The sequence below is a fragment of the Carassius gibelio genome, chromosome A2 (genome assembly GCF_023724105.1).
Source record: "Carassius gibelio isolate Cgi1373 ecotype wild population from Czech Republic chromosome A2, carGib1.2-hapl.c, whole genome shotgun sequence".
NCBI classification, from domain to species: Eukaryota; Metazoa; Chordata; class Actinopteri; order Cypriniformes; family Cyprinidae; genus Carassius; species Carassius gibelio.
In genome coordinates, this window is record NC_068372.1 from 8211860 (window position 1) to 8229325 (window position 17466).

At 41.8% G+C, this 17466-nt stretch overlaps 1 protein-coding gene across 1 annotated transcript in view; it reads right to left on the bottom strand.

Annotated features, from left to right (window-relative positions):
* The window catches only part of LOC128025712 (ephrin type-B receptor 3), a 33185-nt gene extending 20361 nt beyond the window's left edge, over nt 1-12824 (bottom strand). Inside the window, exons 1-5 of the mRNA XM_052612231.1 lie at nt 12417-12824; nt 8611-8675; nt 6836-7120; nt 4278-4665; nt 92-247 (exon numbers count right to left, since the gene is read on the bottom strand). Of these exons, the coding sequence (XP_052468191.1) occupies nt 92-247; nt 4278-4665; nt 6836-7120; nt 8611-8675; nt 12417-12480 (958 nt within the window). The 5' untranslated portion in view covers nt 12481-12824. The remainder of the gene's footprint in view (nt 1-91; nt 248-4277; nt 4666-6835; nt 7121-8610; nt 8676-12416) is intronic.
* Nucleotides 12825-17466: the final 4642 nt, after the last annotated feature.

A 17466-nucleotide genomic window follows, 5' to 3' on the forward strand; every position in this document is an offset into this window, starting at 1 on the left:
CAAATGCACAGAACAGACCGTTTCAACATATAATTAGCACAATGTGGGAGCTATGCTAATTTGACAAGTGCTACTGATGATCATCACTTACTAGTGCAGGCCGCGTCAGGGGGGTCGCTGTCAGCGCGGTAGTAGCCACTTTGACAAGGGCAAATACTAGATGCCCTAGACCTGGCCCGGCTGTTGGAAGGGCACGGCATACAAGAACTCTCACCCTGTTTGGATTTGAAGGTCCCTGTGGTGCACGCTAAAGGTGACAAAGAAAAAGGTGTTACAGTATGTCATTTTCAAAAATAAACCATACACAGTTAAATTAATTATATTTTTTTCAACATGTTTGAAAAAAAATATGAGTACACAAAAAAATGTCAACCTAAAAACCTGCTTCTAAATCAATATCAAAATATATTTATAATTATAAAAAATATTAAATTAAATGTATATATTTTTTGGCTAAATTAATACTTAACATCACTGAATGAACCTAAATACGTTTGGCTACGTAAACAAATCATATGCTTTATTAAGAACTGTATAAGGTAAACTAAAATAAAATAAAATCCTAATCCTAAATCCAAAACCCTAAATCAACTATGGCCCTGTTCACTTCCACTGCAAGTGCCTTACTGACATTTCATTGCCATGACAATATAACGGCTAATAAAATCCTAAAAATAACAAGAACAACTTTATATCTCATAATAATACTTTTAACAGAATTAATGTGTTTTTATATTATAAGCTTCACATTTCTGCTTAAATCAACACTGAACAGATTGGAGCTAAATAATGACACTATTGTCTTTTTAGAGCTGTTTACAGCTGAATTTGGATTTGTCTTGTAAATGATTTGTCTTTGTCTTGTTTTACTTCCATGTGTCGCACTGTAACTTTTTGCTTTTCATTTCAAGTAATGTATGGTGATGTATCTAATGTAAAGTACTAAGAGAGTTGAAAAAATAAAAGTTGCAATTTTAAGTTAAGTTTTAAGTTGCGGCATAATAATCAAGGAACTTTGCTGCTGTACCATGGGTGCAGCAGGCACAATGATATTATTATTTTCAGGTGCTGGGTAACATCACTGCAGCTGCTGCACCCATGGTACTGCAGCAAACTTCCTTGATAATTATGCCGGAATGACAGTATAGTTCTTAGACATATCGGCATAGAAAATCGCAGCTTTCATTTTCCATCAGCCTTAGTACACGGTGTAACTACAGAGTCACGTTTTAAATAGGAAGAATTTCTTTGAACTCTTTGGCCATTTTTGAGCGAGATGCTAACTGTCTAATAAGATTCAATGATCTATGCTAAGCTAAGCTAAAATATTGATTGATCTAAATTATCTAGACTATAGTGAAGATCATTTTCAGATGTAACGGATGCACCAAATAAAACAGGAAAAACACAAATAAAACTTAAAATGTATTAAAATATAGCCTAGTTTTATATATGAATAGGGTGTTTGTCAACTGTCAGAGTTTCCAGTGTTGACAGCTCCGTAAAATAGCCTACTTGAAGCATTGTAGTTTTTCTGTATATAGCTACTAAAACTATAAAAAGTACAACACACAAGCACACTTCAGAATAAGATTCAAAACATTTATAGCAAGAATGAATAACCCAAACTCCGATGAAGTCGGTTTGCTAACTGCACCTCCTGAGCCAACTGCACTAAAGTCAGTCCGTTTCTTTTGGAAGAAAACGGCTGATGTAACAGTCTGGCTGAGGAATCGACTGCTTTCTGTTTTTCCCGTAAACAATCCACCACACCCGTGTCTCCTCACGAAACACTGCAGTTAATGGGGACCATGCCGAGAGATGTGTCCTGCATGTGACACCACAGGTGAATTATAGCAAACACAAAAAAAATCATCTTCAGTATTCCTCCCATGACACATATCGCTTCACGGCTAGTGTAATAAGACAGTGGAAAAATCTGAGCGAGTGGCCCCTGCTCTCAGCCTTAACATGCATGACGTTACGCATTCAGACCGAGCACGAGCATGAGATGGGAAGAGCTTTGAGAGACAGGGAGAGAGTGAGAATATGCCCATATAAATGTTAACTGGGCTTGGCTGTTTGCCTTCTCTGTGTGTGTGTGTGTGTGTGTCAGTGGGTCTGTGGATTAAAGCTGGAAGGTGGTAAAAGAAATTAGGTGCACTCTCCATTGGACATGGTGCATCTCACGGCTGTATAGAACAGCCTGGGAGAGTCGTTTATCAGTCCTTTAAGGCAAGCTCTTAACCTTGAACAACTAGATGGAAACAAATGAGCCGCCACATACTGGCAATCTCAAAGGAAGTTCCCCTCTGTCCACCAGTTCCTTCCCAGAGAACAGTTCAGGAGGCCCGCACAATTCACATTTTATTACTATGAGCCCACCTCATCATTCATTTGCACTCCCACTCTCTCCTCCGCCACTCTTACTGTAGTCTATCTTTTAATTTTCCTCATTACTCTCTCAGAATCATGTTCGAGAATTAGTCTTGCCGTCAGCAGATGTATCCGTCTCTGGGACGTGTCAGTGTGTTCTGCCGCTGTTGGCAGCTCTGTTCTCTGACACCACTGCAGTCCTCCACCCATTACTAAGACTCTCTCTCTTCTGTGCTGAGCCCAGACAAGGTCTGCGGGGAGACTGTGGATCAGTACAGGCGAGTCCTCGCATTGTTCTTATTGTTTGAAACTCAAGATTCTGGAATGGCTGGCAATACTAGCCTTAGCTGAGCTCCTAAATTCTGGCCTTTTCATTTTCACCAAAAAATCCTATGACCGTATTTTCCGGACTATAAGTCGCACTTTCTTTCATAGTTTGGCTGGTCCTGCGACTTATATTCAGGTGCGACTTATTTATCAAAATTAATTTGACATGAACCGAGAGAAATGAGCCAAGAGAAATGAAGAAATAGAAAACATTACCATCTACAGCCGTGAGAGGGCGCTCTTAGGGGCCGTTCACATATCGTGCCTAAAAACGCGTGGAAAACGGGCTCAGGCAGTTGCGCCCCTGAGGCATCTGCCTTTGCTAAGCAACCATGACGTGCTCTCTCCATGAAGACGCGGAAATTTCAGTAAAGGATAAATTAATTTTCAACACTAAAAATCACTTGCAGTAGCTCTGCCACTAAATTTATTTCAAAATGGCAATCCATATACAACTATGATCAGCTGTTTCTTCATCTTAGCTGAGCTTTCAACGTTGTTACGGGAAAGGATAAAGCTGATTGGTTAGTTCTTGTCACATGACCCGCGGTGCGCTTGCAGCTCTCTGAAAAGTTGAAAAGTTTTTACTCGATGCAGTGCGGACGCGCATGGAAAAAACGTGTGCGTCCCGTGTGCGTCGCGAACGCGTCGCTTCCATTATGAGAAGCATACTGCGCACCTACATTGGAAATAACGAATTTGAGCATGCAAAAGACGCGATATGTGAACGGCCCCTTATGCTGCCAGAGATGCTGCTCAGTGCTCTTGTAGTCTACACTAAGCAGCATAGAGCGCCCTCTCGCGGCTGTAGACGGTAATGTTTTCTCTTGGTTCCTGGTTTTAAATAAATGCAACTTATAGTCAAGTGCGACTTATATATGTTTTTTTCCTCGTCATTAAGTATTTTTGGACTGATGCGACTTATACTCAGGTGCGACTTAAAGTCCGAAAAATACAGCAACAGTTTTGGCCTTTAACCCCAGAATTCAAAGAGAAATCCAATTATATAATAGTCTTATAACACTACTTTCTTTCTTCTGAGGAATACGAATAGAGAAATGCTGCAGAATTTGTTGACTATTCATTTAACTTCTTAGCATTCCTGTAAAATTCGCCTAAAACATCTAAAACACAGTGGAACGCTAACAGGTTAATAAAAGAGAACAAAAAAAGCACCATGGAAGTTTAATAAAGCAGTCAATATGATTCTGATTTACTTTTATTAAATGGAAGACAGAAAACTAATTTTCTTTTTTGGGTGAACTATTCATTTAATGTAATTGCAGTTTTAACATAAAAAAACAGCAAACCACTAAATGTGAAATTAGGTTACATAATAAAAAAATGTCTTTGAATGTCAAGAAAAAAATTAGTTATGCTATTCAGTGTGAAAAATGTGTGTGTGTGTGCAAAAATTAGCATTACCAGTGACTGCATAAAAAAAAGATATAAACCGCTCTGACCTGCATATAACCTTTGCATTGCTTCAGACAGATTTTATCATCTGTATTGTAGCATCTGCCAGCAGACACTCAGAATCCGCTTTGCTCTGATATAAAAAGCCAAACACTTACCCTGGCACTGAGTATCTTTCTTGGCCGGCTCAAAGCCCGCCATGCAGGTGCATGCTCCCACGGGAACCATCCATTCTCCATCTCCGTTACAGTACAGCTTTAGAGGGACAGATTCCTCTATGGCATTTGGCACACAGGCTCCGGCGGCGATGACCAGAGAGGTGGCCTCGGCACCAGTGGCTGTCTCGGGGAAGACAGCGAAGTTAGCAATGGTGGTGGAGCACTTTTTAAAGAAGACCCTGGCCGAGATGAGGGACATGCAGGCGCCCAGGTCCTGGAAGGCCAAGTAAAAACCAGCCTTGGAAAGAGGGCCGAAACTCCGTACTTTGGTGTTGACGATTCCTGACTCCAGCAATGAGAAGCTCTCGTCGGGGGCTATGGTGTCCACCTGGGACAAAAGACAGTAAAGATGGTAAGGACATTCATTTGGATATTGTTGTTGTTAGGATAATCTTTTTGTGGACTATAAACCTTTATTTCTGTAATTATGTCATCATTTACTCGCCCAAGTCATTCTAACGGTCACATTAGCAAACATTTGTTAAAGGGGGGGTGAAATGCTATTTCATGCATACTGAGTTTTTTACACTGTTAAAGAGTTGGATTCCCATGCTAAACATGGACAAAGTTTAAAAAATTAAGTTGTACATTTGAAGGAGTATTTTTGTTCCCAAAATACTCCTTCCGGTTTGTCACAAGTTTCGGAAAGTTTTTTTCGAGTATGGCTCTGTGTGACGTTAGATGGAGCGGAATTTCCTTATATGGGTCCTGACGCACTTCTGCCGGAAGAGCGCGCGCTCCCGTATAGCGAGGCTGAGCAACACAGACATTTCACTGATCAGAGCGATTCACTGATCAGAGGGAGAGCGTCGCGAAAAGTCACAAAAGAAGTGTGTTTTTGGTTGCCAGGGCAAGACAACCTTGCACAGATTACCAAAAAAAACAGCATTAAGGGACCAGTGGATGGAGTTTATTTTTACAGAGCATCAACAGAGTTGTGCAAGTGTTTTTGTTTGTTCCCTGCATTTCGAAGATGCTTGTTCACAAGACCCAGTTTGACGACGGATTTGCGTATCGTTTATTTCTTAAGGATGATGCAATCCCAAGGAAAAAGGGTCACGATCGTGTGTTGGAACCGCAGGCGGTGAGTAAAACTGCTTCAAATATCTCTGCCTCCTTGTTAGTGCGTCCCCTCCCATGCCAGAGACCCGGGTTCGAGCCCCGCTCGGAGCGAGTCGTTGCTGCTGCTGCTTTCGTTCAGTTTCAGCCTCTGGATCTGATTCTGGATCATAAATAAACGGCTGAATCTGACTGTAAGCCATGGTTTGTTTTGGATGATGGGTTTTCCCTCACGGTAATGTCACAGCTTCCACATGCTCTCAACGCAAAAGCCTATTCGCGCTCGTGATTCTTTAGCTCCGCCCACACGTCACGCCTCCAGTCGGTCGTGTTTTTCCGGCAAAAATCGGTACAGACTATCTTTCTCTTATGAATATAATAAAACTAAAGACTTTTTGGATTTATGAAGGATGCAGTACTACTCTATATGTACTCAAGATTAACAGGATATTGAGTGAAAACGAGCATTTCACCCCCCCTTAAAAATGTAGGGATGCAACGATACCATTTTGATCCGATATTGAAAATTCAGAGTATCTGCCGATACCGATCCAATCCCATACCAGCACAGTTTTTTTTTTCAATGTAGAATTTCTGTACTTCTCTGTGTTGACCTGATTAGGGCTGTGACGGTGGCTGATTTTTACCACCGCGGTAGTCATAGACTAACAACCGCCGGTGGCACTTTTTCTCATGAAAAGAAGTAAATTTATTCAGTTGCAGAATGACTGAACAGGATTCGTTTCAGACACGCGCTCCACTACACTTTATTATCAGGTGCAAGAGAAACAGTTTGCAAATATATTTTCGTCGCGAACGCTGATCTGCCTTCAAAACACCTGGTAAAAGAGTCACACGATAATGTGCGTCATCACTACGACACACCCTTTATGGCGTTAGTTCTGGCTTTTGTTCACACAGAGCTCATTCCGGGACTGAACCATGTTACTAGGTCCCCAACCCAGGATAAATCCCAGAATCAATCCCGGGACATGTTTGAGTTCACACAGAAGGCAACCCGGCAATGTTCCGGCAATTTTCCGGGTCGAACGTGCAGTGTGAAAGGGGCTCATGTGACCAACTTGAACCTATTGTGAAATCTGTGCAAAATATTTTGTACTCTTGCAAAATATCTATTTGTGTTATTTCCTATTAAAATTACTGGAGTTCACCCATGAAAACATTGCATCGTAAAAAAAATTATTGGACCCAACTGACATTCATTAAATGGACAATAATACACTGACCTAATATATTTTGTGTTTCACAGAAATAAAAAGGCATTCAGGTTTAGAATGACATCACTAAATGATGACAATTTCTTTAAATATGTGTTACATTCCCAAGTAAATAGTTAAGACACCATCATTCACTAAAATATTGTAAAATGAATTATCATGCAAAGTCTTCAATTAAAAGAAGCCATCAATCTGGCTGACCTTTACGTAGGGGTTCTCCTTCCATGGCGGGCTGCTTGCTGTAGCCACATCACCATCCGATTCATAGTAGAACAGATTAAAGGTCTCCTTACAGGAGCCGGGAATATTGGGAATACTGCCACAGTCCCGCACAGAGAACTTGAGCTCCACGTAAACTCGAAGAACTCCTCTGCGTGGGATGAAGTCTGTCCGGAGCCAGTTGTTCTGATTGGGCTCCAGTACGTTACAGACCTGGTATGTCCTAATGGGGCTCAAGAGGTCATCATATCCACTCACTTCTTCCCACTGAGAAGGACATAAAATACTGTCACTGAATGCACAATGAACTTTCTTAAAATTAAATGTCCAATTGAAAAATGACAGTAGATAAGACCTTAGGAATTGTGTAAAGACTACATGTAATTCATCATTTAAGGTCTTATTGTGTTGCTTCCTTCCAATGAAACTAGCAAAAAATGGAACGCAGTGATGTTATAAATTATGACCTTCCTCTCTATGTAGTGAATTCTTTCTTTATATATAGTTTCTATTGAATGTAACACACTGGTCCTTGATCTTTTGATCTTTCTCCGCATAACTGTATTGGTCAGTGACATAACAATTAAATAAATAAATGCATTATTGAAAAGAGAACCTTTTTAAGTTGTTTTACATAATCTTATATTATAATTCCTTAAGAAAAAGTACTGCTTCACTGCTTTTTAATAAAAAATAAAATAAAAAAAATTAATCATGTGATGCAACCAACATCAAAAACAACAACCTTAAAACAAGAAATTATATCATACAGAGGACCCTCATGAATGTGTGTCAGTGTCAGTATGTCTCCTCAAATATCAGATCACTGGAGCTTTTTAAGGGGCAAGGTTCTGCCTTGTAAAATGCCAAGCGGTGTGACTCCAAAAAATGTATGAATGAATCAATAATTCATGATATTTGCATTCATAATATTAGGCCTTTTCAAATGAAAATAAGAATGAAAATATGACGTTTTAATTGGCACATGCCATGGAAAAGGGAATAAAAGACATTCTTTGTCATTGGCCTGTTTATTAAATATAACATATTTTCAGATTGGCTTTGAAATCATGCCACATTTTCTTGTTTACTATGGACTGACAAATTATTGGTTAGGACACAGTGTCACATAAAACCTAAAGATCCTAAAATGATCCAGATCTATGGATCATTATTGAGATGTTACCTGTAAGATACCATGGAAGTAGGAATAATGAACGACTCAAATGCTCAATTAAATTCATGTCGGTGGTTAGGGTAAATAGAAATGCTTTCTCAAAGGTGACATTCGGGTTGCCTGAACTTCTCACAACACAATTAAGAGGCACCGCAGCGAGGGGTAGCATGTGTTTATCTCCAGGTGTGAAGGAACACATTACTTATGATGATGCATGGCTTTTGAGATGCCAGACATTGAGCGCCAGCCTGCGGAAAGGGCTGAGCTGCTTAAGATTGTTTCCATGGCAACCCATCATTTCCATTGACTGACTTCGCATGCACATTCCAAAGACGAATCATACTACGGGAGCGAGTGGTTTTGGGTCGGGGGGGGGGGGGGGGTGCCAGGCTTAAGGTCAGACTCACTGTGGTTAATTTCTTCACCAGTCACATGTGTAAAATAAACTGCCCCTTGCAAACAGAGAGGTTGTGAACGATTGTTCTTGTTAATGGCCCTCTTTCATTTGTCTCGTCAATGCACGTGTAGATTAATAGCTGCCCTTTTGGACAATTACAAACAGGAAAACGCTGTAACTCACCCCGCTTTCTGGATAGGTGGTCCACGCCAGCTCTGTAGTAGCCCACCTGCTGTCCATAAGAGTCTCTGCAAAACAGGCAATCAATGAGGCTCCGACAACATCAGCCTCCATTCTTAACACAACAGAGCATCAGCACGCTAAAAACTGTCATTTTAGCGGGTACATATCAAATCACTTCACTCATTTGAATTCCCCGCACAGTCTGCGGAAGGCCTAATCACTGTTTTCACTCCGCACACTAATAATGTGAGCCGCATTTATCTACCCACTCCAGCTCTGGCCTGTGGCTGATCTGAGAACAGATCCTGTTGTGTACCGCAGGGATGCTCGCAGCGCAGTGACGTTCTGCATTCCAGGCGCTCGCTGTTCTCTAAATACACTCCGATCAGTGGAGCGAAACTGCTTGAGCCAACTTCCGCAAATTAACCGCACATGTGAATGTTTTATTCACTTTGTAAGTCAGCGTTCGATGAAGCCGAGTGCTCGCTTTAAATTAATGTGACACGCACACATCTGCAAGAAAATCCGTGGAATATTTAGAGCAGAACATTAACATAGCTGATTAAGGCCCCGGCAAAAGCACATATGGCAAACATACACATGCCGTTTATGTGGATTGTACACCTCACTTTTACAGCGCTGTAAATCACAGAGAGAGCTAACTGTGTGACGAAATAGCCGTAAGGGCATCTCGCCGTGTGAAATATTCATAAAATTGACGCTTTGATCAATTCCTAATGACCACATTCAGTCTTTCCTTAAAGCTCTTTGCATCTGTGCATTTGGCTGCATTGTGAAAAACAATGTTTATGACACTTATTTTTACACATAGCAGCTCATCGCTGTCTATTTCACACAAATGAGTGTACAGGATGTTCTTTGAAACTCTATTGTGTACAGTCAGCAGATGTACTTATTCTTTGAAATCGTTTGTTACTCCACTAGTTTATCAGAATGTAAGACTATAAAGAAAAACAAACAACCTTTAGAGGCAGTTATAGGGAGTAAAATAAAAGAATAGTGCTTATTAGATTAATTACAGTAAGCATCTAAACATGCCAAAATTGATTTTAAAGCATTAGTCTTGGAAATGCTGTAAGGAACGTTCTCACCGATGATAATGGCTATAACGATTACTAACATCATTAAGCTTTAATACTCTAAGTCTATGAGAATAGGAAGTTCACACCACAAGGATAATGACACAATATCGTTTTCTGATTAATAATAAAACATTAACATCTGAACAGAATTCACCCGACTTTAAAGAGCTTGGGCATTTCAATTGGCAGAAGACATAACTGAAGTGTGCCATTAGAATAAACAGAACATTATTGTGCATTGATATCGGCGAATATATAGCTAGTGTTACAGTCATCTTCATAGTTATCGTTCTTAATATGAATGGGCCAAATGAAATCATACAAATCCAGTTTTTTGCAAAATTGGACTAAAGGTGTGGTCACATTTATCATATTTCAGCGATTTTTCACAGGATTTGAAAATCGAGTATTTTCATGTGATTTGGATTTCCACATGCAAGTTCTATAGGGGCTAGTCCTATTTATTGTAGCTTGGCTTTATCCAGAATGTGTACGCATTAATCTGACTGTAACTGGACTCACTGTGTATGTTTACAGTAGTGATGTGCTTTGGATGCAACACAGGCAAGGTATTCGACTAGTCTGTATTGATTATTCGTACCGTGTAAAACTCTCCACATGATGCAATACGCAGTGGTAAAATTTGTCTTTCTAGTGCATGTTTCCACTGCTATGAAAAACAATGGAAAAGAGATCTAGTGGAATGCATAGAAAAAATAATAATAATAATAATAATAATTTAAAAAAAAATGGAGCTCAATGACTGTGTATGGAAACATAAGAACGTGTTATTATCTTGTAATAAAACTGTAATAATAATAAAAAAAAAAAAAACATTTTTTTAAACCACATTAATGATAACCACTAACAAGGCCAAATCATGTAAGGTTTTGTTTTATATTTAAACACCATAGCTCCTGGAAGGCTTCTGACAGATGGACTGACTTGACACAGGGGACCCTGGATGCAGCTTTACACTTTCCCTCTTGTCATGAGGTGCTCGGCCCACTTGACCTCCATTGGAATGTAACTAATGTAGTCTGTTCAGAAACCTGCTCGGAAATAGGCCTATGAGTCAAACATCTACTCTCTCTCTCTCTCTTACACACACACACACACACACACACACACTATCGATTAAGATCCTCACACTGAAACTGATAAAGAATCGAATAATGGCCAAGGTGAAGGAGCATCTGGCTCCACTGTAGTTAAAGGATTATAGATAATTATTAGTTAAGGGACATGACCGAGGTACATAATGAAGTCAGCTCTGCATGTATCAGTACTAAAAATACCAAACTGCCTTGAGACTCTAATTTTGTAACAAGGAACTATCTTGTTTTTGCTGAGCAGCAATTTATTTTGAATATGAAATTAATAATTATCAATCATTAAATTACAAGAAGAATGAGAGACTGATTGCTAATATACTAATAGTATGCATTTTTTTGTTAAAAATGCAAACAAAAGATTTTACAGATGCACAAATATATATTTTCATTTGTAAATTACATTTGTGAGGGTTAGAAAATATGATGGGGAAACAAACCTATTCATTAGGGTTCTCGACAAGAATGTAGTGTGAAGTCAACAGACCTCAGAGATATCAATAGTTTTTTTTTTTTTTCGAAACCACACCTAGGCTCAATATTGGCACGTTTCACCTCACCACTGTTTTCAAAAACTGACTTGGATTTAATTTCAAAATGCATTGTTAGTTAGAAGCGACTCACCAAGTGTAGTCCTTTGAACAACTGTGATCATACAAGCCAATTAACATGTGTGACAATTACACTGAAGTGATGCCTCTGGGTGACTTAAAAGCCTTTAGGGTGAAATGTGTCACACCAGAGCAACAGGGGGCTTTCAGCAGTCCTAAACCATGTGTCACAAGCAGCACAAAGCTCATCTGAAAATCTACATGTGATTTTTCATACAGCAATGATCAAAGCAGTACCCTGCTGTCATTATAACCTCACAAGATATACACTTCCAAGAAAAATAAAGAGATGCTTCGATGTATAACAACATATTCATTCGACACAACAATTACTGTTAGATTTGGTTTATCCAACTGTTTTACAGTTTGTTACAGCCTAATAACAAAGGCACGGAGCATGTGGCAAAGGAAACAGCATCGTCTGTATCAATACATGGACATGCCATAACACTAACACGTCTTCGGTGTGTGTAAAGCTTCCACGCGCAGGATTCCACACGGAATACGACATTTCTCAAAAACAGACCTTTGGAAACTAGAATTAGTCAGTATAACGGCAAATAAATGCAATAATGATTCAGAAACAGACACATTAAGCCCTGGTAATGATATGAAAACCAGACAGTCATCCAGTGAAGGCTACACCTAAACGGACCTAATCTATTCCATATTTTCATTTACTTTTCAACGCCATAAAATATTGTACATATGCAGCCGTTTGCATATCATCTGCATTACTGCCCGACGAATAAAAGGCAAAATCGCACCAAGACTATGTAAGTTTTCGACAAACGCGAAGTTTTCGAGCCAGAAAAGTCCGCGCTGTCTGCAAATCACAAGCTTTAGTGAAGTACAGATTTTTTATTTTGTTTGTTTGTTATTACACATTCTACGGAATTCATAAAAGAAATAGCCAACTGATGACCATATAACTGCAGCTTGGAGACAGAGTATCCCGGTAACAAAGAGCTTTTACTTACCCTCAACAGCGAGAATAACGGGTACCCAAAGGCTGTATAATAACAGCGAATAATCCATTGTCATAAAGCTTGAGGTTGCAACATGAATAGTTTTTTTTTTTTTGTCTATATGTCACCGGGACAGAAAGTATCGTTAAATCTCTTCATTAATGGACTGGAGGAACGAATTCACGCCTTAAGAAATTTCAGGCTGGGGGAAAAAATGCACAGCTCCTCTTGCTATAGTTGTCTTCACGTCTTTCATTCACAACTGTTCGCACCACACTGAATCCATGGACGGTCTCTTTCGTGAGCGCGTTCTATCATCCTCTTCTACATGTGTGGCATCATCCTCATCCTCACTGTGAAAGAAGCTGTTGATTCTCTGCGACTGCACGGAGGAGTGTCAGTTGCGAGAGAGGATGGGGGCGAAAACTCTACTAGTCTCAGGGCAAAACCCTGCGGAATATCGCTGATAAATTACAGACCAATTTCTCCCATGTTTTCTTTTATTTATGCATTTCATTATTTGTTTCAGACATGTTAAGTCGAAGGGTTTTTTATTATTATTATTATTATTTAATAAAGTAAATGCCACTATAAGGCAAACAGCATAAGAATATAAACCGAGTTGTGGTGAACTGCTAAAGTATGGATATTCTTTGATGCACAGCGCCACTCACCGTTTGTTTACTGCAGAAATTGGTGTACTGTCGTTATGAAGGGAGTGACTTGGCAAATGGCCACCACTAGGATATTTGTGTAATAGTCGCCCAACACCAATAATAAAATCATCATCTAGCTTTCTGCTGATTAAATAATGGGCTACATGTTGACATAAAGGTTATGAGATACTACAATCTTAAAAGCTGTACATTATTTATATCATGCACATTCCTGAATATTACTTCAGAAATGTAATCTTGTACTTATTACACAACAGTTTATTTTTTATAATATATATAATTCAAATTCAGTCTGGTTACCATTTACTTAATTTTGATCTATTTAATTGGCTTCTCATGCACAATCTATCGATTTGAAAAGAGAAATATACATAGAGGAACATATTCCTTAAAATACACTATCAAATCACATTGTCTTTCATAATTATAGGTTTTTGTGAGAGTTTAATCAATAATTTTGAAGTATGTTATAAATACCAATCAACAATCATCAAGTAACAATTACATCTAATTAAACAACAGTAGGACTAGTTAAAAAAGTATTTTGTGAAGGCAATAAGCAAATTTTAGATAACAAGAAACAAGTGCATATGACATTGCATTAATTGTTTTATGTAATATTTACTATACAAAAATGTATAATTTACAATGAATTATATTTCAAGTAATCACAATCACTTGGAGAAGTAGAGAAATCTTTTAATACAAAACACTTTTTAGATGTAATATAGTTCCTTTTCAGGAACTCGAGCTGCGTCGAGAATGATTGGGGAATGCCCCCAGCGTGACGTCTCTGAATCATGTGTGTAATCAGTCCAATGGAAGGGCGAGACTTCATAGGCGGGTGACGTCAGAGACCAGGAAGCATAAAAGCTGGAGAGACACAGCCAGCACCAGCCTTTCTGTTTTCAGCAAGCGCTCTCTCTGTGTGTGTACTGTTCAAAGAACTTTACGTTTGTGAGTCTTATTTAAAAGTATGCCAAAAGCACCCTCCAAGTCAAAACACAAAATGGGCGAAGGCAAGCAGCGTTTCAGACTGTGTGTTCCTCCCTGTCCTCGCTATATCTCAGGCGGGGATACACACAGTTTGTGCGTTGTTTGCCTGGGAGCGGAGCATGCAGAGTCGGCTCTCTTCTGGACCGTACCAATATCGAGTACTTCCCTTTGGCCTTGCACTCTCACCCCGCACTTTCACGAAGTGTGTGGATGCAGCCCTGTCTCCGCTACGACTCCAGGGCATCCGCATACTGAACTATATCGACGATTGGTTGATCTTAGCTCAATCAGAGCAGATGGTGGTTCGGCATCGAGATGTCGTTCTCGCCCACATGAGAGAGCTGGGGTTAAGACTGAACGCCAAGAAAAGTGTGCTTTCTCCAGTACAGAGAACCACTTATCTGGGCGTGGTGTGGGATTCGACCACGATGCAGGCACGCATGTCACCTGCTCGGATCGAGTCTATCCTCGCCGCAGTCGCGAGAGTGAGAGAAGGCCAGTCACTCATTGTCAAGCGGTTTCAAAAACTGCTGGGTCTGATGGCAGCTGCGTCCAACGTGATACCTATTGGCCTGCTGTACATGAGACCCCTACAGTGGTGGCTCAAGACCAAGGGGTTCTTCCCAAGGGGAAACCCACTTCGCATGATCAAGGTCACGCCTGGCCCGGTGTTGGGAGCTCCTTGTCGCCGCGTGATGCTAGCGACGGAAGCGTCCCTCACCGGCTGGGGTGCGGTCATGAGTGGCCACCCTGCCCGCGGTCTGTGGAGTGGTTGCCATCTGACATGGCACATCAACTGCCTGGAGATGCTGGCCGTGCTGCGTGCACTCCGTTATTTTCTCCCAGACCTAAGAGGTCACCATGTGTTGGTGCGCACCGACAACACAGCGGTGGTCTCTTACATCAACCACCAAGGAGGTCTGCACTCACGCCGTCTAAACAAACTAGCGTACCAGGTCCTTGTGTGGGCCCAGGACAAATTCCTCTCACTCAGAGTGGTTCACATTCCTGGGCATATGAATATGGGAGCAGACATCTTGTCGAGGTAGGGACAGAGGCCCGGGGAATGGCGGCTTCACACCGAGGTGGTGAAGCAGATTTGGAGAGTTTTTGGCCAGGCTCAGGTGGACCTGTTTGCGACTCGAGTGACATCGCACTGTCCCCTATGGTTCTCTCTGACTCATCCAGCTCCACTGGGGCTGGACGCCATGGTATAGACGTGGCCGAGGCTTCGTCTGTACGCCTTTCCCCCGATTGCTCTGCTCCCAGGAGTTCTGGAGAGAGTGCGCCGGGATGGGGTCCAGCTGCTGTTAGTAGCCCCGTTATGGCCGGGACGAGTATGGTTCTCGGACCTGATTTCCCTCCTAGACGGCTCTCCCTGTGAGATTCCTGTCAGGAGGGATCTCCTCTCACAGGCGGAGGGCACAATAGTCCACCCCAGCCTGGAGCTGTGGAAGTTATGGGTGTGGTTATGGGTGTGGCCCGAGGGGGCACAACTCGTAGCTTCCGGTCTCTCAACCGAGGTTGTTGAGACCATCCTCCAATCCAGAGCTCCCTCTACGAGGAAACTGTATGCCTTGAGGTGGAAACTTTTCACTTCTTGGTGCAGACACCGCCAGCTCGACCCAGTTAACTGCCCGATTGGTACAGTGCTGGAGTTCCTGCAGGCCCGTTTCTCCACAGGGTTGACCCACTCCACCCTGAAGGTCTACGTGGCGGCCATTGCAGCCTACCACGCCCCTCTCGGTGGCCAGTCAGTGGGCAGACACCCCCTTGTTACACGTTTCCTCCACGGTGCGCTGAGGCTGAGGCCTCCAATACGTTCTCGTGTCCCCAAGTGGGACCTGGCCGTGGTGTTAGAAGCTCTCTGTAGACCGCCCTTCGAGCCTATTGAGGAGATCTCCGATCGCCTTCTCTATATTAAAACTGTCTTCTTGTTGCCGATTTCTTCTCTCAAGAGAGTTGGGGACCTGCAGGCCCTCTCTGTGGCCCCTTCTTATATAGACTTTGCGCCCGGTCTGGCTAAAGCTTTCCTTTACCCTCGTGCGGGGTATGTCCCTAAGGTTCCCTCCTCTACACCACGCCCTGTCGTACTCCAGGCCTTCAGTCCTCCTCCCTTCAGGGAGCCAGACCAGAAGAAGCTTAACTGTATGTGTCCAGTGCGAGCATTGGACACATATGTCCACAGAGCTGCCGTGTGGAGAAGGGCGGACCAGTTGTTTGTTTGTTATGGTCCCCCTAAGAGAGGTCTTCCTGCTACTAAACAGACCCTCAGCCGGTGGATAGTAGATACTATTTCTCTTGCATATGAGTCCTCTGACCTCCCCTCTCCCCTGGTGTCTCAGGGGAGAGGGGAGAGCAGGTGTCTCTATGCATGATATCTGCGAGGCTGCGGGGTGGTCCACGCCCTTGACCTTTGTAAGATTTTACGGTCTAGATTTACGAGCCGCTCCAGGCCCCTCTGTTCTCTCGTCCTAGTTGTGTAGTTTCCCACTCTGGCAGAGATTTGTAAGTCTGGCGGCGTGGGCATTCTCGTTCCCCAATCGTTCTCGATGCAGCTCGAGTTCCTGAAGAGGAACGTCTAAGGTTACGTATGTAACCCTGGTTCCACGAAGGAACGAGACGCTGCGTCGCAGTGCCACACTTCCGGCATCTCTGGCCGGCGCTTGCTTCATCCTTTAAGGCTGGTGCCGGCTGTGTCACTCCGGCTTTTATGCTTCCTGGTCCCTGACGTCACCCGCCTATGACGTCTCGCCCTTCCATTGGACTGATTACACACATGATTCAGAGACGTCACGCTGGGGGCATTCCCCAATCGTTCGCAACGCAGAGTCTCGTTCCTTCGAGGAAACAGGGTTACGTACGTAACCTTAGACGTTTTTGTTTAGATTTTTTCTTTAGTTAATTGTGTCTTGGAGAAAATGTTGCTTAATGAACAGCACTCTAGTATGTGTCTTATTCTTCCAGTTGCTGTTGTTTTATTTAATGATTAAATAATTGTGTTAATTAATTTGAACATTAAAGAGCCACACAGATGGGAAATCAAAAATTACCTGTATTACGGTGTATGATGTAGCTGTCCATCTGTGTAAACAATGTGCAAATAATTAAACCAAAAAGTACACAATTTATAAAGTTATTGGCTTCTAAAGTAAGGAGTCGACTCTGAATCACTGAAACGAGTTGTTATAGATTTCAAATCTTTTGCCCATCTCTATGTACGTCACTAGGAGCACTTTGCATAATAATCTCCACCTACCGTGTTGGGAGAAACGGAACTCTGACCTGCCCCACCCCCCCCACACAGACGCTCTGGTTGGTGTGATAGCATCATGTCGAGGAGACCCGTTTGTTTTATTTTCACTGCCAAAGAATGAAGATCAGAAGAA